Here is a 25,670-nt window from a genome sequence, read left to right on the forward strand (position 1 = left end):
ATGGAAACTAAGTTATATTTTAGAAAATTAAATCTAGCTATGTATTTCTATAACAAGGAAGGACATATTTCTTTTGTTGATATGGGTTGTCAGATTAGAAAGCCAAGTATTTTCAACCACCCACTACATCTGATATTGGCTATTGTGGAGGAAGCTGTCATTGATGACTTATTTAAATTACAGGCTACACTTAGTAATAGAAGACATATTGGTCATAATTTGACTAAGGATGAGTATGTATTATTCCAACATTTGATCAATGATAGATCAATGAGAATTATGCAACCAGATAAAGGTGGGGTAGTACTGTATGATTCCCTTGAATACTGTAACAAAATGATGAGCATTTTGTCTGATACAAATACACATACTTCGTTATCTGTTAATGAAATTAACATAGCTTATCAAATAGATTCTTATATAGAAGGATATTTATTAGAAGGACATATTAATAGATCAGTATATGAATTTTTTAAAGTAAAAAAACATATTATGGCAACTATATTTGGTATACCAAAAGTCCACTAGAATACAGAAAATCCACCATTCCATTCAATAGTGTCTGGTAGTTTATCTAAATTATATCCATTTGGAGTAATTACTGATAATTGTCTTAAATCCATCTGCAGCAGAGTAGACCACTTACTTGTGGACTTCTGGGATTTTTTTTTAAGTAGACTGAAGGCAGACATTTGGAGAAGAGACTTGATATTTCTAACAACTGATATAGTGGATTTACATACATGCATTCTTAAGGACCTGGGACTAGAAATGTTTTTTGATAGTGTTAATAGACTTTCTGGGCTACATAACGACAAAGCCAATTTGGTGTTGGAAATCATGAGTTTAGTGTTAGAAAATAATTTTATATTTTTTTTTGAAGGGGAGTACTATAAACAGGTACAAGGTGTAACTATGGGAGCCTCTTGTGCTCCCATATTTGCTAATTTAGTTCTATTAGAATGGGAAAACAAGCACATTGTGAACAGTATGTTTAAAGATTATATACAGACTTATCTAAGATTTTGGACAACATATTTGTGTTGTGGAAGGAACCCCAGGAAGAAATTAAACACTTTATTGACTACTTGAATGGAATTACTTCCTTTCTGAAATTTACTTATCAAACTAGTTCTGAGAGCATTAGTTATTTAGACACAGTTATAACTCATATCGAAGTCAAGTTTAAATCCAATATTTTTAGGAAATTCACCTTCTCCAATTCTTAACTGGAGTATTCTAGCGGTCATTCCCCAAAACAGAAGAAGAATATTATTAAGGGACAGATAAGAGCAACCAGGATGATATCAGTATTTGAGGATGTCGTAAAAGAAATGGACAAGTTATGTTTTCTGACAGAGGGTACCCTGATTTTCTTATTCAGGATACAAAAGCCTATGTTATGTCTAGATGGGGCCAACAATATAACCATTGTTGGGTAATGAAATAGTTAAACAGAACAAAGGACGGGACAGAGGGAATATTGTGAGAGCTTTAATTTTAAAATATGGTGAACATATTAATATGGTTAAGGACATTTTATAGAAAATGGAACATTTTTAGAGCTAATCCTGATTTACATAATCTCTTGGGCCTCAAACCAATGTTTGTATGAAAGGCTGGGTTTAATTTTAAGAATAGATTTCAAGGACAAGGTAAGTATCGATTATAGAACAGAGATGAGAAGAGTATGACAAGAAAATGTGGGTCATGCAATCAATGTTCGTTTATATTGGAGGCGGACCATTTAATACTCGAGAATGTTATAGAGAGTAAGGTGTATTTTAGAAAAAGGGAACTGTTTGACCAAGAAAGTTGTTTACCTGGCTAAATGCCGTGAATGCCCGGCATTTTATATTGGTAAGACCGCTAGATCCTTAAAGTGTCCCATTTATGAACATTTGTATAATATTTCAAAAAAATGTGCCAAAACTGCTTTACGTAAACATTTGTTACAAAGCCCCAATTGTACTGGTTTCTTCACTGCTATAATTTATCAGGTGAATATTAATCTTAGGGGAGGGGACGAGATACTGTTAGATGAGAAGGAAATGAAATGTAAGCTAAAATTAAATGCCACTAGAGTGCCTGGATTAAATTATTCTATTTCTATATTGCCTATGCTTAAGCTTAAAGTTAAATGCTATCACAGAAATGTTAATTGTATTTATATTGATTTGGTTGTTAAAATATTGAATAATCTTTTAAAATGTTTTAGAGTAGTAGTAATTTGTATTTAAATTTATTAAAATATAGTTTTTAGATAAGTTTTTTAAAATTGCACTGCATTTCATTTACATATTTAATTAATTGATTGATTGATAGAATGTCACATGAGCAGCATAAAGATGGTGTTTGTTGAGTTGTTTCTTGTTTTGATGAAGTCTACCTTGAGTAGATGAAAGCGCTTAACCATTAAAATATTTTATTTACCAGTCCCGTGTATTGTGGCTATTGGTGTATACTAACTTACAGAAAAATTACAATTTTAGTCATAAAATTAATAAATTAGGAAGGCTTTCCCTAAAGGGGACTTAACTGCCCAGCTCTCGAAGGACTGCTAGTTGACTAACAGAAACAAAAGAACCACTGAAGAAGAGCTTGTTCTGGCAGCAAAAAAGCTCTGAAGTGTTTTTAATTTTCAAACTGTCTTTTATATGGAGGGGTTTGTGCGTTCCTGGCAGCTGGAGTGCATGGAATGTGCCAAGAGCTCTGGGAAGGTAACCGGTGCAGGGGGTATCAGTGAAGTAGCTTAGGTTACTGTAATGGTGATCCATGAACTGATCATCATACTTTCTTCCTCATAACTGCAAGGCATTCTACCACTGTAGGACACTTGATGCAAAACTACCCAGAGCATATTTTATTAAGTTGTATAGGTCTGATGCTCCCACATCCCAGAGAAGCCAATGTTCCTTCCAAAAGCAAAGAATGAAAGAAATGTTGTCTTTCCATAGGGTCCTGGTAATGTACCATATCACAGCCCCATCCACCAAATGATCGCCCCATCAACATGAATCCCTTACACTCTGCTTTGTTTTCTTTACTCTTGTACTAACACTTTACATGATCTTGAAAATTTACATCCTGGAAGACATTTGTAAAACATTTTTGTTCTGGATTTACATACAGGATAACACTCCTTTAGAATTAAAATTGGACTACTCACTTAACGTTAACTGAATAATCTTTAATTTTGGTCAATTTAATATAAAAATCTTTTATTCTGGCTACTTAACAATATAACAATGATGTAACCAAACTAGAAGCCGAAAAAAAGTGAAAACTGTTTATTGGAGCACAGCAACAGAAACAGAAGGTTTAGCGCTTTCATCCGTCTGGACATCATCAGAACAATGAACCAGCCCATTCAATCAGTATAAATAGTAATTAAAACCATTACACGACTCTAAGCTCATTAATTAAACAAATACTAATAAAAACTGTGAATAATCCGTTCTAAGATAAAAACTATTTAAATAAAAATACTAAAAGTTCAAGTACAATCACATTAACATTCTAAACATTTTAGAAATAAAATAGGTGAAATGGAGCAAGAGTCATTAAGACCTGGCTCCACTAGGGAATTTAGCTTGAGTTGCCATTTCAGTTCCCTCACTAGTAATTGTTCTTCCACAATTCTACCCCTATCATCCCCTCTTAAGCTGTTCTATGACAAAATACCCAAATTTGTGTCCAGGTTTTTTTTGGATATGTCTGAATAAAGCATTTGTCTTTTTATTTTTAATATCTCTTTCATGTTCGTATATTCTTTCTCTCAGCCATCTAATAGTTTTGCCTATGTAATAGGCAGAACAATCCAAGCAGCAGGCAGCATAAATAACCCATTTGGTGTTACAATTATATTTCTCCTTAATGAGAACCTTAAACCCATTAAGAAAAAACTGACAGCCTACTAATATATGAGGACAAGTTCTACAACATCCACACTTGGACTACCTCGGGTGCCAGATGAAATACAATCCCTACTATGTGTTCTCTCCAATAACTGTTTGAAACAAAGGTCCTTCCTATAAACCACAATTGGTTCATCACCTAATAATCTACACAATTGGGGGTTCGCAGATATCAGTAGCCAATTATTTCTCACTGTTTGTACTATTTCATGACTATCCAAAGAAGAGGTACAAATAAAGGACCTATTGTACTTATTTACATGACACACCTGAATTTCACTTGTGGTAGCATCAGAGCCCACACCTAAGTTCCCAGTGATACTATCTTGAACTCCCCTATTATTATGATACAACAAAGGGAAGTAAAATTCACGCCTCTAGAGAAGCACAAGGGGAAAGAGCAACTGTTGAACTGAGGCAGTCTGAACGTATTCAGGCTCAAAGGGCAAATGTTTCTTCTTCAAACAACGCTGGATACTCTTGAGGATTTTTACCAGCAACAAGGGGAGAGACCCAAGGCAGGGTTCAAGAGGAATGGCTCGACTTGGAAACAGTAGAGCTGAATGAGGGCAACTTAGCCGTTACAGATGGCATTAATAACACAAAACAGGTACTGAACTCAAATAAAGACTTTGCCATTTTTAACTTTTTTGGTAAAGATTTTACTGTTGAGCTCGTCGATTTACTGGCAAAGGGGTTTGGATTTATTCCTGCCAGCAGGGCTAAAATTGATCAGACTTTAATTAACTTGAAACTTTATATTCGCAAGCTTAATATGGCTGTGTTTTTAATGCAAATGGTACTAATGTGAATAATGTTTGTTCAAGTAATGTTTTAAAAAGATCTAGCAAATTCAACCCCCCACTACATGGAGTTCTGTTGACCTATGAACAAGTGTGTAGTAATGAATTTAGGAGCATTATCCAAAAACCAGGGAAGAATTATGTCAACTTGAGTGAAACTGAAAAACAGTTGTTGTCGGAATTTATGTATGACAAATCTTTGCGTATCATGAAACCTGACAAGGGGGGAGGGGTGGTTATCATGGACCTAATTGATTATAACAATAGGATGAATGCATTATTGTTAACTGATACTTATCAAGAAATCTCTAGAAATTAACTTAATGTGGCCTATGCCAGAACTGATGTAGAGTTATTAGACATGCTGTTTCGAGGGCAGATTGGTTTAGATGAGTATGATTTTTTGCAGAACAAATGGCCTGTGATGGCAGGTATATTCGGGATTCTTAAAATCCATAAGGATATACAACCCCCCTGACCTATTGTGGATGGTAATAGGTGTAAGACTTACTACTTTTCCAAGTTTATAGACCATTGGTTAAAAACATCTGTGGGGTTTCAGGCTGATTATATTTTGGTTACTATTGACGTTTGTGACCTACACTCTGTCAGCCCACATCACACTGGGCTTAGATGGTTCGAGGATATTTTGGCAGAGATAGTGCTAATATGATCTTGGGATAAAATACCTATCAGTGTCCTCATGGAATTGGTCTTGTTAAACAATGCTTTGTTCTTTGAGGGACAACTGTTTAGACAAGTCAAGGGTGTAGCAATGGGGGCAGCTTGTGCCCCCAGTTTTGCAAATCTAGTTATGAGCTTTTGGGAAAAACATTTTGTGCTCAATTCCCCTTTTTGCCCTGGGTTTGCCTTTTACACCCGCTTTCTGGATGATATTTTTATTGTCTGGAAAGATAGTGAAGAAAGACTTAACAGCTTTTTCCAATACATTAATTCCACAACGTCATTTTTAAGATTTGCTCATGGGTATACTGATTTAAGTATTTCTTATTTGGACGTGACTATTACTAAGGAGTTGAGAAAGAAGTGTCTAGTATCTAATATTTTTCGTAAAAGCATCTTTTCTAATAGCTATTTACATTTTGAAAGCCACCATCCTCATTGCCAGAAGAAATCAGTAGTAAAAGGTCAACTGGTTAAAGCTTACCAGAATGACTTCTGAGGATGAGGTTTTTGAGGATGAATGTCTGATTCTTTTGGAAATGTTTATTAAGCGGGGGTATCCCATGGAATTTTTAAAACCTACATTTGAAGTGGCAAGTAAGAGGAAAAGTAGATTTTACCTCCCTTTGTTATATCATAATAGTAGGGGAGTTCAAGATAGTGTCACTGAGAAATTAGGTGTGGGCTCTGATGCTACCACAAGTGAAATTCAGGTGTGTGATGGAAATAAGTACAATAGGTCCTTTATTTGTACCTATTCTTTGGATAGTCATGAAATTGTACAAACAGTGAGAAATAATTGGCTACTGATATCTGCGATCCCCCAACTGTGTAGATTATTAGGTGATAAACCAACTGTGGTTTATAGGAAGGACCTGTGTTTCAAACAGTTATTGGACAGAACACATAGTAGGGATTGTATTTCATCTGGCACCCGAGGTATGTTCAAGTGTGGATGTTGTAGAACTTGTCCTCATATATTAGTAGGCTGTCAGTTTTTTTCTTAACGGGTTTAAGGCTCTCATTAAGGAGAAATATAACTGTAACACCAAATGGGCTATTTATGCTGCCTGCTGTTTGGATTGTTCTGCCTATTACATAGGCAAAACTATTAGATAGGTGAGAGAAAGAATATATGAACATGAAAGATATTAAAAATAAAAAAAAAGACACAAATGCTTTGTTCAGACATATCCAAAAAACCCTGGACACAAATTTGGGTATTTTGTCATAGAACAGCTTAAGAGGGATGATAGGGGTAGAATTGTGGAAGAACATTTACTTGTGAGGGAACTGAAATGGCAGCTCAAGCTAAATTCCCTAGTGGAGCCAGGTCTTAATGACACTTGCTCCATTACACCTATTTTATTTCTAAAAGGTTTAGAATGTTAATGTGATTGTACTTGAACTTTCAGTATTTTTATTTAAATAGTTTTTATCTTAGAATGGATTGTTCACAGTTTTTATTAGTATTTGTTTAATGAATGAGCTTAGAGTCATGTGTTAGTTTTAATTACTATTTATACTGATTGAATAGGCTGGTTCATTGTTCTGATGATGTCCTGACAGATGAAAGCACTAAACCTTTTGTTTCTGTTGCTGTGTTCCAGTAAACAGTTTTCACTGTTTTTTCGGCTTCTAGTTTGGTTACTAGTCCGTGAGGTGAGAAGTACTAATATAACAATGATGGCAATCAAAGCTGGGATACTTACTTCGAACTTCAAAATGATAATACTCATGGCTTTTGCAGATTGGCTGAGAAAAACAATGCCACGGGAGTTGTTTCCGGAGCTGAGGCAATAAGTAGTGTGTCACAAGTCCAACGATACCCACCACTGTATAGAGCACATAACTCAAGACAGGCTGGAAAAAAAAACAAGTAATACCACTTGACTTTTGTTAAGTTATAGTGAGGCAAATATCAAAAGCTTTGATCTTGTGGTGTACACAACTGTTCACTTCAACTGATCAGTATTCATAACATTCATGAAAAAAAATATGGGTCAGCAATAAAAGCAGCATCAACTCTGCATTATCATCAAAGTACAATCTAGGTGCTGTGCACACCAACCCCTGCTACTTTTACCCGACAAATGCAAGATCATTTTATTTTAAAGCAAGACAGAATCCACTGTAAACTATGGACTTATTTAAACTCTTCAACACTCACATCTGCAGTTCTGCTACCTCAGGGAGCATAATTATGACACCATACTTTAGGTGCATTTTTAAGAAAATCATTTTATATTTATTGGTGTCATGCAATTGTTTTAGACTGAGTTCATCTGGTTGTTGTGTAATCCGAAGTCTTACTTGTTACTAAAGATGAAATTGTTTAAAACACTAGGTGTGGTCACTTTTATTTCAATATATATTTTTTTGAAATAAAAGACCAGCTGTCAGAGCTTAAAAGTGAATACATAAAATAATAAAGAAAACATTCCTAATACAGATAAAATATGTAGAGAGCAGATCTATGGACAGAGGAAAGAAAATAGCAGTCAGTTATACAGAGGGGAATATTTAAAGAAGAACTCTCAGCTAGATGTATAAATCTTCCGGACTGTAGTTTATACACCCTTACTTTTCTAGGTTTCTAAAATACTGAGCAGAAGATGCAAACAAACTTTCAAGTGAAGTGGTCATCTCAATATCTACAGCAAGACAAGACTGTTTCTCAGTTTCAGATTCAAACATACATTCATTTCAGCTCATCATTCTTGTACAGAAACTCAGGATTTGTCAGATTACCTAATTTCCTTTGTCACAGAAAAAAGATGGAATTACATCATATATTTATTTATTTCACATTTGTTAACCGGGTTAGTCCAACTGGGTAAGAAATTACCCATTTTCAGTGGAGCCCCGAGGGGAAAAGCCCCAAACAAAACCTACAAATACATACAAATAGAGACAAGTTAACAATATAAAGAGCAAAACAAACTTATGGATACAATGGATAAGAAAAATAAATGTAATCCAAGGAATAGTACATAGCTATATACAAGGTCAGAAGAAGGAAAGTGCAAAAGAAGAGAGGAGTAGAGGAGGAATGAAGTGATCTAGAGGGAGGAGAAAAAAAAAAAGAAGAGCAGTAGGATAAAGTAAATTATATAAAGAGGGAAGGTATAGAAAGAAGAGCAGATTGGATAAAATAAGATAAGAAAGAGGAAAAGGTCTTAATGATAAGTCTAGTGGAGAAATGGGAATATGGAAAGGGGGAAGTTAAGTAGGATGGTTACAGGTACATATAGGGTTGTTATGCAGGTACAAAATAAGGTCATGTTTGGGGTTAGGAAGAGAGGTATGACATCTAATATGGAGTGGAAGATTATTCCAAATAAGGGAGATTGAGTGTTTATAAAGTATTTTACCTATGTTAATATTGGGTTTATAGACTTGTAGGAAGAGTTTATCAGAGCTGTGCAGGGATCGGGGAGGGGTGTACCAGGAGATCAGGTTGGACAGAGATGGACAGTCAGAGTTAGAATTAAGAATTCGGAAAGCTTGGATCAACTGACATCTAGTCAGAAGGTGTGGGAATTCGAGCCAATGTAGTTTTTTGAGAGCAGAACAGTGAAGGGATTTATAGGAGCTGCTGGTGACAAATCTAGCAATTTTGTTATAAGTTTGGTCAAGTTTTGCTAGCAGGTTATATTGTAAATTGGAAAAGAGAGGGGAGCCATAGAGGAGGACGGGGAGGAGATAGGATTGGGCTAGCAGTAGTTTAGAGCTGGAGGTCAGGAATTTGCTGTTTCTCTATAACATGCCCAGTTTTTGGTGTGTTTTCTTTATAGAATGAAGTATGTGGAGGTCTAGTTTGAGCTTGTCATCAATGATGACACCTAGGAGTTTAGTGTGTAAATCTGGTGATATGATGGTGCCATTTAGTGAGGATATGAGAAAAGTGGATTTGTGATGGGCTATAGCTTTAGGTAGGAATAGTAAGAGCTTAGTTTTAGAGGGGTTAAGGATAAGCTGATTGTTGGAGAGCCACTTCTCAACAGAGTGAAATGAAGAGTGGGTGATATGGTGGAGGTTATTGATAGAGTCAGAAATAGAAATCAGAGTTGAATCATCTGCATACTGTATGATAGGGGAGAGACTGCTGGCAGTGTGTAGGCCATTGGTGAAGAGGTTGAAAAGGAGGGGGCCAAGAATTGAACCTTGAGGAACTGGCAGAAAGGGTGAGAAGGAATTTTGTCATTTAACTGCTTGTCAGCGACTGGACAAGTAACTAGAGAACCAATTTAGAGTGGGGATAGAAATGTTCAGCTGAGAAAGTTTGTGAAGTAGAAGCTTGTGAGAAACAGTGAAAAGGCAAGACACAAGTTTATTATTGTCTCTGGCCTCAGCTACTGTATGAGAAAAAGATAAAAGTGCTGTGTTAGTACTGTGTTTGGACCTAAAACCATGCTGGGTGTTGGTTAAAAGATTGTTGTGAGTTAGGTGGGAAAGCAGTTGAGAATTAATACACTTTTCTAGAATTTTGGAGATGGGAGAAAGAATAGCAATGGGAAGGAAGTTAGATGGTTCTGTGGAGTTTCCACCCTTATGTAGTGGGATAGTACAGTATTCTTTCCAAATGGAGGAAAAAATAGATTCTTGGATTGAGCGGTTTATTAGAATGGAGACAGGAAGGGCCACAGAGTTAACAGCAATTCTTAGGAATTGGGAAGGAAGGTTATCAGGGGCGGGGGAACAAGGTTTGAGTTTACTAAGGAGAGTTTTAATATAACTAACAGATACAGGTTTGAGCAAGAAGGGGTCAGAGAGGTTACAGGAGTCAGATTGGGGATATGGAGAAAAAGTGGGTGTGGTAATAGAAGTGATAGTACTGGAAGTGGAATTAGAAGTGGGGTTGGGAATATTAGAGGTGTTAGGTACAAGTTTAGAAATGGTATTAATAAAGTAGTGATTAAAATGAATGGCGGTATCTGAGGGAGATTGATTGGGAAAAGGATTGGGGATTGTGGGTGAGCCAGGGTTGGGAAGAGTTTTTATGGCTGACCATAACTTCTGGAGGTTAGCAAGTTTCAGACATTGATTAGAGGTAAAATCTTCTTCTGTCCTGGTTGACTCTTTTTTTGTAAGGTTTCTAAGTTCCACGTAAGATTGAAGGAAGACAGATGATTTGTTTTTTTGATATTGTTTCAAAGTGGCATCTCTTTTATGCATAAGGTGGAAGGTTTCTTTGGATAGCCAGGGGGCATGTTTAGCTTTGACTTTTATTTTTCTGATAGGGGCCAGAGAGTTGAGTATGTTTAGGAATGTCTGGTTGAAGTGGCTAACTGCATCATTTAAAGGTAAAGAATATAGGCAGGACCAGTTAATATTTGAGAGAATTTTGTTAAAGGAAGTGATACTGAAATTTCTTTGTTTATGGATGTATTTAAAGAGATGAGAACAAGTGAGTTTGGGTGAGTACGTAGTAATGTGAATATAGTGTACCCGGCTGGTGGCACAAATTAGGAGAATTTACGAGAATCCAGTTTAAAATAGAATTGGAGTGTTTTTTCCAAGGCGGGTGGGGGAAGAAACAAGTTGAGTAAAACTGTGTAGGTTGAGACTATGAGACGGTGTATCAGAGTTAACTAAGTTCCAGTCAATATTTACATCCCCAAGTATAATAGTTTTAAAGGGGATGTGATGAAAACACCAAGATAAGATGTTTTCAAGGATGGTGATATTATTCCCTGGGCCTGGTGGAATATAGATTGAGGCTATGGCCATTTTTTGGTAGTTGTTGAGATGACAATTTACTACGAGTAGCACTGCAGGGTGGAAGGAGGGAGGGGAAACAAAGTGGTAAAATATTGAGAGAGTCAGAAAAAAGAATGGAGACACCACCTCCTTTTTTGCTAGGTCTGTCCTGTCTGTAGATATATGAACCTTGGGGGTGGGGGGATATCTCAGAGTTGTGGATGTGGGGGTTTAGCCAAGTTTCAGAGAGATAAAATGTGTTAAAATTATATTTGTTTCCTTCTCACACAACCAAAAAATGAACTAGCTACCACTACAAGAGGGGATCCCTTTCAAATTCAGAGGGTTTCTCTGTATTTATAAACGAGTCACGTATCTTTGAATGTATTACTGCTCAATACCCGTGTTGTTTGGCTTCTGCTACATACCTACAATCAACTGCATTACTAGCTGAGTTAAGTACAAACTTGCAGTGTTAAAGATTGTACTACATTTCATTTTTCTGTCTATTTAATTGTTTCATTGAATACTGTGTCTGTGTCTCTAACTAGTTTATTTTTCTATTTAATTGTTTCATAGAATACTGTGGTCTCTCTCTGTCACTGCAGTTAAGTTTCCCGCTCGCCCTCCCTGTTCTTGTTGTGGTATTAATCTTGGTGGCTTTGGAATTGCCTGCCCATCCTGTAAATTTGTGTTTGAACACTCCTTCTGGGTCTATATCATTTGCTCAGTCAACCGAGTACAGTGAGATCATATTTTGACTTCAGACACTCCTACCAGTCCCATCTGGTCAGCTCTATCCCAGCTCTATTCCAGTCTAGAGTCACTAGCTTACTCTACTTAATACAGAGAGAATATTTGTGAAGGACAAGCCACTTATGTCCATAATTTTGAATTATCGTCTGCCACTCAGGTCCTTAATTTTGAATTATCTTCTGCCACTTAGATCCTTAATTCTGAATTATCTTCTGTTTCTCCTTTCTCCCTTTCTACGTTCCAAAAAAAAAAAATTCTAAGCTTGTTTCCTGCCTTTCCTGCAACTAGTCTAGTCCAGACACAGATTTGTTGTAACCAGGACTGTGTGTATGCTTCTGAGCCCCCCCAAACCTTTCTGTGTTGGAGGGAAGCCTTCTAGCTTATCAGTGGGAGTGATAAGCACTAGGTAGCCTACTTACCACAAGAGTGGTAGTTTATTGGCAGTTTTTCCATCTCTTTCAACTTTCTGGTTTAAAAGCCCAAGTTTGCGCTTGTTTCCCACCTTTTCTGTAACTAGTCTAGTCCAGATACAGATATGCTGCATCCAGGACTGTTTGTAAGCTTCTGAGCCCCAAAAGCCTTTCTGTGTTGGAGGGAAGCATTGTAGCTTATCAGTTGGAGTGATAAGCACTAGGTAGCCTATCTACCACAAGATCCAGGTACAGATGTTTTGTTTTATCACTTGAATTTGTTTATTCGTGCTCAGCACTTATTCAGAACTTGTTGTTAGCACTAAATAAGCTACAAATTACTACAGCACTCAACCTTCCACTTCACCTAGAGGAAAACAGTTCTTGTACTTACTTTCCTCACTTGCTTAGAGAAAAACAGCATTTATACTCACTTTCCTCACTTGTCTAGAGGAAAGTAGTTTTTTATTCACGCATGTCCAAGAGTCAGCTCCCAGTGTTCTCTTCTGTCTATCTTATGAATCTGGAAATATAAAATGTAGCAAACAGCAACGATAAAATCCAAAATAGCAGGATACAGATTCCCCAACACTCGAGACTCGAATACCAATAAAAACAAGAAATTTATTCAAAGAGGGAGCAAAAAACACTAAAAGCTCTTATGCAGGGTTAAGCGCTTTCATCTGTCACATCGCAGATTTCATCAGAACCAATAAGCTCCTACAGTCCATTCATTTTAAAGCCTTTTAGGCGCCAAAAAATCTCAATTTTAAAAACAATTGACTAATTGTAAACAATTAGAAACAATACTGGCTACATAATAATGTCTACTTATATTATACTTATAAAATAAATTGATGTTCAAAATTCTTGTATACATTCATCTTTCACATTAAAAGTCTGACCATAAGAATAATGTTAGAATACACTGTTGTCCTAAAATATAGGGTTTAAATAATGCAGGAATAAATACTGTAGATCATTCTATATCTTGTGTATACACGTTTTATATATATATATATACATATGAAAAAATGTATATAAAAATATATTAATATATATAAAAATCAATATACAAAAGTGTACTGAAAATGTGCAAATGTGACTTATTCATTACAAGAGCTATTTAAAACATATACACACCTTCAGTATACTACCTGAGTGGATTACTTAGTCTATTAAATAACCTATGTTTGATTATATTAGTAAATACTAAACTCGTATATAAAATATAAACATATAAACATAGGAGAATTGGGTAACATACAAAAATATACAAAAATATATATAAAAATGTCAAAAAGGCTAGCAAATTCATATTATAGTACCACCTGTAAGAGCATCTTTTTTGTTCTACAGTGCTAATTCAATGCAAGAAAGGGTTTTAGGCTGATATAATCATTTATGCCAGGTGGTGTAGTTGCATCCGTACATATTTGCCATTTACTTTCTATCCAGGCCAGATATGTCTTCCAATTCCCACCTCTGTCACTAATCTCTACCTGGTCTATAATGATTATATCAGCCTAAAACCCTTTCTTGCATTGAATTAGCACTGTAGAACAAAAAAGATGCTCTTACAGGTGGTACTATAATATGAATCTGCTAGCCTTTTTGACATTTTTATATATATTTTTGTATATTTTTGTATATTTTCGTATGTTACCCAATTCTCCTATGTTTATATGTTTATATTTTATATACGAGTTTAGTATTTACTAATATAATCAAACATAGGTTATTTAATAGACTAAGTAATCCACTCAGGTAGTATACTGAAGGTGTGTATATGTTTTAAATAGCTCTTGTAATGAATAAGTCACATTTGCACATTTTCAGTACACTTTTGTATATTGATTTTTATATATATTAATATATTTTTATATACATTTTTTCATATGTATATATATATATATATATATATATATATATATATATATATATATATATATATATATATATATATATATAACGTGTATACACAAGATATAGAATGATCTACAGTATTTATTCCTGCATTATTTAAACCCTATATTTTAGGACAACAGTGTATTCTAACATTATTCTTATGGTCAGACTTTTAATGTGAAAGATGAATGTATACAAGAATTTTGAACATCAATTTATTTTATAAGTAGAATATAAGTAGACATTATTATGTAGCCAGTATTGTTTCTAATAATTGTTTACAATTAGTCAATTGTTTTTAAAATTGAGATTTTTTGGCGCCTAAAAGGCTTTAAAATGAATGGACTGTAGGAGCTTATTGGTTCTGATGAAATCTGCGATGTGACAGATGAAAGCGCTTAACCCTGCATAAGAGCTTTTAGTGTTTTTTGCTCCCTCTTTGAATAAATTTCTTGTTTTTATTGGTATTCGAGTCTTGAGTGTTGGGGAATCTGTATCCTGCTATTTTGGATTTTATCTTATGAATCTGGGCATCTTGGGAAAATGTAGCAATTGCCTCATGTACCCAGACAACCCTCTCCTCCTACCACCCAACACTACAATCTGTCAGAGATGCACTTATCGAGCCAAACTGGAGGTAAAGCTCTCTCCAACCAAAACTGAACTTGACAGTCAAGAGAAGAATGTAAACACTTGCACCACACCACACTCATCACATAGTCCCACTAAACCTACACCACCAAAATCAACACACAGAAACACAAAAACATTTGCGGAGACTCTCAGTAATAATCTGCTCAAGCAACAGAGACCTCCAAAGCAGAAACACAAGCAACCTCCACCAACACAACCAAAATGACACATAGCCCACAGACTCAGTGTGCCACTCAACCACAGCCCATAAGGCAAAACAACGTACCCAACACACTAGTCATAGGTGACTCTATAGTCAGGCGCACTGATGTCCCACTCACCAGGCTAAACAAGGAGAAGGTTATGGTCAGCTGCCTGTTGGGTGCCAGGATCCGCCACATAACCCACACACACAGGTCACTCCACAAGTACAAATATGACTCTGTCATTGTCCATGTTGGTGTGAATGACCTGAGACGTACTTCCCTGGACTACGTGAAAAGAGACATGGAAGAGCTCATCGATCTTGTATACCAGGCAGGTATGACCCTAGCCCTGAGTAGCATCCAGCCAGCGCCCAGAATGATACCACAGTACAACAAAAAAATGATGGACTTCAACAACAGGCTAAGTTTCTGGTGTCATTCTAAGGGGATCCAGCATCTGTCTGCCTGGGACGACATGGTCGACAGACCACGATACTTTGCCAGAGATGGCCTGCAACTGTCACCCCTGGGATTCCAGGTACCGGCTAAGGCCCTTGCTGCCCCTACAGTGCTTATTTAAGGCAAGGTTCAAATGACAAATGCACCACCATAACAGGGATAGGCAAGCAAACACGGAGGGTAATGCTACTCAATGTTAGAAGTCTACATCTCAAAATACCCTCCCTCGAGGCACTCCTTAAAATGGAGAACATCGATACCTGTGCAGTGACTGAAACCTGGTTCAAGGCTCCAGAGAGCACTCCTGCATTACCAGACTATAACTCATACCACACTTTTCGGCCACCTAACCTGGACTGAAACACCAAAGGCAGAGTTGTGTCTATATTCATTAAGGATATCCACACCTCCAGGCTAGCTGCTCAGCACAATGAATCCAAGGTTATCCAAGTGCAATTAACTCTGGGCAAAACCGCAATCCAAACTGTAGCTTGTTACAGATCCCCCACCATGCCCCAGGATTCCCACTCCTCTTTTCTTGATATACTGGAAAATATTAGGGTTCAGCCAAACACCTTAACAATGGGCGATTTCAACTACCCCACCATTAACTGGGAAAACTACTCATGTACCAACTCCTTCACACAACGCTTTGTGGAATTCATAAATTGCAATGCCCTGGATCAACTTATCCCCACCCCCCACCGGGGCAACAATATCCAAGACCTAGTCATTAACAACATGAGTGACAAGTGTCCCACACCGGAAGTCAACTCCTCGTTGGTCAGATCTGAACATAAGCTAATCACCCTAGATATCAACATCCCGCCCCACCCCCCATTAAGGAAATCACAGTAAAAAAATTCTCCAAAGCCAACTTCATGCTTCTTAAGACAGAAATGGCAAACTTCATGACACCCATGCAGATGGACAATACAGTTACAACTGCTGAATCATACACAAATGCACTCTACACGAGTGCATGGATCATGCTATCCCAAACAGAATCAAGATGCTATCCTCCAAAAAAAGAAAGCCAATCTGGTGGTCCCCTGCCATAAACAAACTACAACAGAAGGAAGAAACTGTTGCAAAAGAGAGTAAAATCCCATGAGTGGAGGAGTTCCCTGGTCAGCCTCAGTAAGAAGCTAAGATCAATTATAAGATCCTCCAAAGCTAGCTATGAAAACAAGATCGCCACCGATTCTAGGGACAACCACAAAGCATTCTATAGCTATGTCAAGAATCTCAATGGCAACACCCAGATCTGCTCTGAGTTACAGCACAACGGCATGAAAATTACAGAATCAACTGGCATTGCCAACGTCCTGGCAGATAGGTTCAGTGCTGACTTTATCCCCTTCTCACCCCCTAAAGGGCCCATAACTATACAGTAAGAATGCAGAGTCCCTGTAAACACAACTACACAGGTAAAAGCTGCACTCTCTCTAAAGCCAAAAACACAGCATCCATGGGACTGGAGAACATCCCAGGCTGCATTTTACACGAACTTCAGAAGGAACTGGCTCCCCACCTAAGGACCATGTTCAATCATAGTCTCACATCAGGCTTTGTGCCCACTGAATGGCGGACAGCAACAGTTATCCCACTCCACAAATGGGGAACCACCACTGATCCCAGGAACTATCGCCCTATTAGCCTGACGAGCCAGGTCTATAAGGCCATGGAACGTATCATCATGGAACTCATAAAAAAAGACATTGGTAACCTCTAAACTCTGGATCCCACCCAGTTTGGGTTTGTGAAAGGCAGATCATACCTCCCGAACCTGACTGACTTCTTTGATGCAGTCACCAAAGCTGTAGTCGAGGGTAAGGTGGTTCACACAGCCTATCTTGACCTCGCCAAGGCTTTCAACACCATCCCCACATTCTGGAATTATAGCTAAACACACTACACTAGGTATAAATCCCTACATCACAAGATGGGTTGCCAACTGCCTCACTGACAGAACCCACACTGTAAAAGTTGCAGACTCCAAATCTGACTTCAAACCAGTGACAAGTGGAGTACCACAGGGTTCAGTCCTGCAACCTTTCCTGTTAATCTACTTCTCTGAAGTACAGGCTAACACAGAAGGCCTTTGGCTAACGAAGTTCACAGATACCGCAAACTAGGAGCCATAGTTGAGTCCCCAAATTATGTGGACATCCTACAAAAGGGACTCACTGAGAAAGATGCTTGGTGTCAGAGCCATGGTCTCAAGCTCAATGCCAAAAAGTGCATTGTCATCCCCTTTGGTAAAAACTCTGTACCATTGAACTACCACATAGGAGGCAGTCTACTTCACGCCGAATGTGTGATAAGAGACCTGGGGAACCAGGTGGACAGTAATCTCTCCTTTGATAATCACATTGGCACAGTAGTCAGGAAATCCTTCTACGGGGCACACCTCATCGCAAAAGGGTTCTCATCTAGGAAAAAAAGAGGTCATTGTTCACCTCTACTCAACACTCATTAGACCCATTATAGAGTACGATGCTCCTTTTGGAATGTACCTCACAAGGCATCTGCAGCAGCTGTGCCCCTTTTGGAATGTGCCTCACAAGGCATCTGCAGCAGCTGTGCCCCTTTTGGAATGTGCCTCACAAGGCATCTGCAGCAGCTGGAAAGGCCACAGAAGTACCTCACAGAGGATTACTGGCCTTTAACAGATGCCCTACACTGACAGTCTCAAAAAACTCCAGCTTTACTCTGGAGCATATCGTCTACTCTGAGGTGATCTCTGGCTAACATACAAAGCTATGTCAAACCCAGAGCTGTTGGACATGCTACACCTAAAGAAATCCCAATCCCTCCGAGCTATGCGCTCTAGGGACCTAAACCTTCTCACCACAATAAACAGGACATGCTGGAGGGATAGATTCCTGTCCCAGAAACTTCCCACACTCTGGAACAAGCTACCCATCTATGTCAAGCAATGTTCCTCATTAGCACTCCAAGAAAAATCTTGATAAGTGGATGGGAAACAAGAAATACACCCAGGGCATCACCTCTGCAGCTCTGCTCGACAGGGGCACAGGAAAATAACTTTCTTGGGTGGCGTAAGCCAGGGAACCTTGTTGGGTAGGCTTACTTAGGATCTTGGGCCGATAGCCTAGTACCTACCTATGAACCTATAAGATGAGTCTATTAACAGTCTACATATTAGTAACTACTTCCTTTTACAGTTATGGCCAGCTGTTGCTTTGACATGCACTTAACGGCATTTTATGACTTCAGTTTCCCTGTCTCCAAACCACTGTGTGGCTTAATTATATGTAAGCAGTTATGTAGGTTGAGGACTTGATTTACTCTGATCTATGCCAGAGACAAATGCCAACCATGGGATGGGTCTACTTGCCCCTATTGACTAGTGAGTGCCCACCATAAAGATCAGCCTGGATTACCTGGATATAAATGCTCATATTGATTAAAACAGAACAGGATACATGTACTGCCCAAGTCCACATGGACGGGACAACAGAAATAGAGAGGCTATTTAAGACTCCTGTCTGTCAAATTACTTAATGGTGGCAATCGTGCTGTTTGCCACGAGAAACAGTCATAAGCACACACACAAGAGTAGTCAGCAAGCAACTCAAGTATACTTTCTTCTTGTAAGGAAAGGGCACTGGAATACAATCAGAATTTGAAAGGCATCCCCAGTGAAATGAAATGATCAGCCCACAGCATATATACCACTGGTGGCCACAATTAGCTGCAAGCAGTGGTTAGAGAAGGTTCTAAGGTCAGACACTAGACTGAAGACCTAGAAACGGACTCTAATGAAATCACTTGTGGTTCTAACAGTTCGGGAAGAGGAGAGAATAGCTGGAGCACAAGAAGAATGGCAGTCTCAAAGCAGCATGTCTGAATACTACTGATCAGATTTGCAGCTTAGCCAGGTATGGAAATAAGGCACATAAAGAAAGGTGGTGGCAGAAAGCTGAAGTCCAGGACATTACCCAAAGAAAGGAGTGCAGGAAGTAGGAGATAATGAGAGAACAGGCTAACATGAAACTCTGGTTGGTTACCACAAAAGCTGCAAGAGCAGTTGCAGTGGCAAAGGAGAGGTTTCACAGAAACTCTACAAGCTTCTGGAAAGTAACATAGCAGAAGCTCTATCAGGATGCAAGGTAAAAACAGTAAAATAAAGACAGTTGGCAACATGCCATCTACCAGGAATGCTAGCAATGATGCGCTCAGCAATCCAGAGGACATCACAGGCAGATGGGAGTTCTTCATGTAGTTTCTTTCTGAATGAAGAAAATCCCAATAAAGTTGTACTACCCCATGCAGACACTACAATGGAAAAAAAAAACTCATCCTAGAAGAAATATGAATAGTTTTAAAGAAAATAAAGTCTTAGAAAGAAGCAGGCACAGATGATCTTATGGCAGATATGATCAGGATGCTGGGTGAGTTACAAAAGAAATGACTCCTGAGGGTGCTCGTCACAGTATAGACAAAAAGGCACATATTCAGATAACTGAATTAGTAAATATTCTACTGCAAGTGTATAAAAACAAAGAGGATATTTACAATTAGAGACAGTAAAGATTTCAAACTCCTGTCACACTGCATCAAAGTGCTGGAGGGGGTGACTGATACAAGAATATGCAGAAAAGCAGAAAGTAAGATGGAAGGATTTGGATTCGGATCAGGATAAAGTGCACAACTAACCTAATGTTTGTAGTGAGGTAGACAGCTGAGAAGTTGGAAATGAGGAAAGAGAAATAGGCACTCCTAGACTTGTAGAAAACATAAGACAAGCTCACAAGAAAGCTGATGCGCAAAATCGACAGCGACTTGCGTCGTGGTCAGGGCCTAGGTAAGGAATACAGTACGAATGAAAATCTTTATGAGGTATTTGCTTTCCACAAGATATACAATTATTGACTTTTACTAACATCGGTTTAGAGCAAGAAAAAGTTTCCCCAACGGTGTGCTTAGCTTTAGTTGAAGACTTCTATTCTGAAACTTGTTTGAAAATGAAAATTTCAGGAGTTGGCTGACCGGCACTTACGAACTGCTTCGGGCACCACACGGCAAGAAAGACTGCATGCTTTATACCCCTGACTACTTGACGTCATGGAAGATGAGACCACAACCGACGCAGGACCCAAGACTTTGATAATCAGGCCGAATGAGGGCTACTGCAAGCAGATAACCCAAATGTAATGACTGCAACAGTGAAATACGAAGAACATCAGTAGAAAGTAAGATGGAAGGATTTGGATTCAGATCAGGATAAAGTGCACAACTAACCTAATGTTTGTAGTGAGGTAGATAGCTGAGAAGTTGAAAATGAGGAAAGAGTAATAGGCACTCCTAGACTTGTAGAAAACAAAAGACAAACTCACAAGAAAGCTGATTTTTAGCAGTCCTGCAGTGGTTTGAAGTTTTAAAAACATTGGTAGAATCAGTGCAGGGTATGGACAATGACTCAAAAACATAAGTACAAGCAGTATTCATATTCTCAGAAGGGTTTCCAGTGGGAGTAGGTGTGCATCAGGGTTCAGCTCTAATCCCACTCCAGAGGTGAATAATAGGTAAATCAGTCTGCAGACTACTACATGCTTAGCCAATAACCAGAAATTACCAAAGGTGAGAATTAAACCTTGTACCTTGTATCTGTGAAGTAATTACCTTGAGCATTATTGTCAACCCTGTTCACACTAAGGATGACTACATTAACAAACAAGTCAGAAGGGACATCCAAACAGGCTGCTGAATGTAGAAAAAATGGCACTACAAGCAGACTCTGAATGGTCATGCTAGTAAACCATAAAAGACTGGAATGCAAAATTTGCAGCACATAGGATGAAACAGTACAGAAAGACAGTGGTCATAGCAGGAAATGGGAGAAATCAGGAGAAGCTAAAATTTTGACAGAAGGAAAAAAAAAAAAAAAAGAGTGGAACAATTTAACAGGGTTAAAGTATGTGGAAGGCGTGGCTGAGGAGAAAGGAAGCTTGAATAAGGATGTCAAAGCTAAAATTAGAGTTAATACAGCCAACTAGTCCAAAGTGTTGGGGTAGTGTGTGACAGAATACAAAAGAAGCTGAAAAGTAAGGTGTACAAAACAGTACTATGACAGGTGCTTCTGTATGACATAGAAACCTGAAAAGTGCATCTGAGAAAGCTTGAGGTGATGACTCCACTCATTGCAGTTGTTTAACAGACAGCCTCAATGACCACCAACCAACCTACTTACTCAGACAAAATATCAGTCCAACCAAATTATCTACCAGCAAATTAGGAACAAAAGGCACCTCAACCTTGATGACCTCACATATAATCTTAAACAGTATGACTGGACACCACTCACTCAACTCCCCCTAGATGAAGCTGTTCACTATTTTAATACTATCTTCTTGTCTCTCCTAGATGCCCAAAGCCCCCACCAGAACCATAAGAGTCAAATCTAACTCTGCCCCATGGTTAACTAAAGAAACTAGATCCCTACTAAGGACAAGAGATAAAGCCTGGAAACACTGGCAAACAACCAAATCACACTCAGCACTTCAAACCTATCGTGAACTCAGAAAATCAATAAAAAAAAAAACATTAAACAAGATAAAATAAATTATTACTCCAAAGCCCAAATCAAGCACCATAATATTCCACAGAAATTCTGGACAGCCATAAACAAGATCCTCCAACCAGGTAAAGTCACCACTCCACCTCCTACTACAACCAGTACTAATGACAATATTGCCACCCAATTTAATACATACTTTACCGAGATTATACTAGCATTGTCTAAAAAACAAAACCTCTCCTCTACCTCAACCAATTCCCTACCAGACAATAATAAAATCATGTTCTCACTGCAACCAGTATCAATAAACATTATCAAAAAACTACTTAAAAAAATAAAGCCAACCACTCTAGCAGCAGACAACTTACCAGCAGACTTTCTAAATTAACCACTGATGCCAATGCCTATCCTATTATCCATCCTTGTTAACAGATCCTTAATTGAAAACCAAGTCCCCAACATCTGGAAAATCTCATATATAATACCGCTACATAAAGGAGGCCCTTCTACTAACCTTTCAAACTACCGACCCACAGCAATCCTTTCTCCACACACACAAACTATTGAAAGAATTGTCCATACGCAAATCACAGATTATCTGCAAACTAACTAACCAATACCCAGCATGCCTTCCGACCATTCCATAGTACAACTACCGCATTAATATAACTTAAACATGATCAACCTCTACAGAAATAATGGTAACTATGTATCCTCTATATTCTTAGACCTCTCAAAAACCTTTGATATGGTCTCTCACACAAATCTCCTGAATGTCCTCTCTGACTTTAACATGTCCCAATCTACTCTTGCCTGGTTCCAGAGCTACTTATCCAGGAGTCAGCAAGCTGTACACTGGCAACAAGCAATATCATCCCTTCTTCCCGTAACACGATGTTCCACAAGGCTCAATTTTAGGGCCATTACTCTTCTCTATCTTCACCAATAGCCTGTACACCTCAGTCCCACAAGCATCGCTCATTCAGTACGCAGACGGCTCTACAGTCGTCTGTGCTGCTACTACCATAGAAGAACTTCATCAAATAACACAACTATCCTTCCTAGCAATTGAAACCTGACTACCTCTCAGTTAATTCTTAACGCCAAAAAAAACAAACTTATGAAATTTCAGCCCACCAAAGCATACGCATCTCCATGTACTTTTAACTTAACGTCATTAGATAATACACCAGTTTCTCCCTCACCCCATACTAAGCTGTTAGCCATAGAAATTGACTGCAATGAGATTTGACATCCACATATCTCAAACTGTAAAAACGTTCATAAAAAATTGGAACTTTATATAGGAACAAACAATTCTTTACAAATGACACTAAAGCCAAAATCGCCCAATCGCATTTGATATCAGCACTACTTTATGCATCCCCCGTACTCATTAACCTTAGAAACACAGATTTAGCCAAGCCTGCTACAATAAAATTGCTAGATACACCACTAATTCCCCTTCAAGAACTCACCACTGTACCCCCCCTTAAAAAAATCAACTAGCTAGAAATCCCAAATCTCCTACTATATAACCAACTAACTGTAGCCCATAAGATATTCTACCAAACGGAAAGAATACCAGCACTCCAAAATATTCTACCACCATATACCAGCTCTAGAACTTTACGCTCTACCAAACTTATCAAAATTGAGTCAGCCAGAAATTCAACTGGGGAATCACTATTTTCAAACTATATAGGCAAAGTCTGGAATTCACTACCATATGAAATAGCATCCACCCCGACCCTCTCTCAATTTAAAACATTGCTAAAAACTCACCTAATAAACAAGTGGCTATGCCCCTGCAATACCCCTGACTAGACTAAAACCAGCACTCTCCAAGTTAATATTGCTCATAACCCTACCCCCACCTACCGAGCTTATCATACAATGGCTGACTTATATTTGTCAAATTACCACTGTCAACCATCAATCAACATTCTACATCTACTATTGCCTAATTACTTCTAAAATCACTCTATTCTAAATAAGCTACTGTCTGAATACTATCTAATTATACCTAACTCCACTACTATCGTGTATACTCTGTTGTGTGTTACCTTCACTGTTTATGGTGTAAAATGACATTCATTACACTGGTTTACATATGAAATCAGTTTTCTTATACAAATGTACTATTACTATATTAATATCTGTACTGTGTAAATGTCACATATTATTGTTTGGTAACTGTGGAGCTTTTCTCCCCGGACCTCCAGTGAAAATGGACATGTGTCCAGTCAGACTTTCCTGGTAAACAAATGTAAAATAAATAATAAATAAATGTGCCTGAGATGGGTAGTTAGATACAGACTATGGAACACATTAAGAAAAAAGAACATCAGAACATAAGCCAAAGTTGCCACAGTTGCTCAACTGGTCAAGGGAAAAGTAGAATAGTGGTTCAGTCACATGTACAGGAAAGCATAACATGGCCTGGTAAAGAAGATTTGGGAAAGGCAAGAAGGAAAAAGTAAAAGACATAGAACCAAGAAATGAATGAACACAGAGATATCCGTGACGTTCAGGCATGACTGTTGAAGAAAGTGGCTATGAATCAAGAGAGGTGGCAACATTTGTTGCACCCTGACACAACGTAAAGAACAGGAAATAGAGGGCTGATGATGAAAAGAAGTTATTTTCTTAACACAACGTTCCATGTTTGTTGTCCTTTATCTCGCCTTTCTTCTTTCTGGTTGGGGTTCAGAGTCGATCTCGGCTCCGATTAGACCACTTCTAAAGCTTGAAGAGTCCTTAATGGCTCGAGGCTAGCCCCTTATCCCAGCATGCTTAGTGGTAGCTACCCAGATCTCATTTGTGACAACTAACCACTAGATACGAGAAAGTACAGTTTTGTACCTACCATAAATGTAGATGTCCGAACTGGATAGCATCTGCAGTCATAACAACTGGGTTGTCCTGTCGTCAGGCAGCCCTTCAGTCGGCCGGATTCCAAAGTCCGGGTCCGGCTGATGTCGCACTTCACCCGACGTCATCTCTGTTGGTCTTCGGGTATAAAGGCATCAGCCGACACCATTTTCCTCAGTGTTTCTTGCCCCAGATGCCAGTAGCCCTCTTGAAGGCTAAAATTTAGATAGATGCCAATGTTTCCAAAAAGATAGAGGTAAACACAAAAATAAGCATGTATGCACATATATACAAACAAATACACCATAAAAGACTCCCCCCCACCAGCTAGCTATTAGGAGGGTAAACACCCTTGGAGTACCACAGAGGGGAAGGAGGGAGGGTAATCCTGACTGCAGATGCTATCCAGTTCGGACATCTACATTTATGGTAGGTACAAAACTGTACTATGTCCTTCATGGATGCATCTGCAGTCATAACAACTGGGTAGAATACCATAGCCAACAAGGGGAGGAGGATAAAACTAGATTATGGTGTGTTTAGGATCCCTTGCAGTACAGCAGTGGCAAACCCTGCTCGGGATCTGGAATATAGAGGCAAATTATAATGCTTGGCAAATGTATGCACGGAGGTCCAAGTAGCGCCTCAATAATGTCTTTGGTTGCCACTCCTCGTAAGAAGGCTGAGGTAGTGGCTGCTGCCCTTGTAGAATGAGGTCTTATGTTCTGTGGAATTGGTTTTCCATGGAAGGCATAACAGAATCGTATGCA

The 25,670-nt window shown here is 38.4% G+C and overlaps 1 protein-coding gene across 1 annotated transcript in view; it reads right to left on the reverse strand.

Moving 5' to 3' along the window:
- PCNX1 (pecanex 1) overlaps nucleotides 1-25,670 on the reverse strand; it is a 3,150,868-nt gene that overhangs the window by 1,483,130 nt on the left and 1,642,068 nt on the right. Inside the window, exon 20 of the mRNA XM_044073489.1 lies at nucleotides 7,117-7,267. Coding sequence (XP_043929424.1) covers nucleotides 7,117-7,267 — 151 coding nt within the window. The remainder of the gene's footprint in view (nucleotides 1-7,116; nucleotides 7,268-25,670) is intronic.

Source organism: Protopterus annectens, chromosome 6.part0 (genome assembly GCF_019279795.1).
Source record: "Protopterus annectens isolate FY-2018-M chromosome 6.part0, PAN1.0, whole genome shotgun sequence".
Classification (NCBI taxonomy): Eukaryota; Metazoa; Chordata; order Ceratodontiformes; family Protopteridae; genus Protopterus; species Protopterus annectens.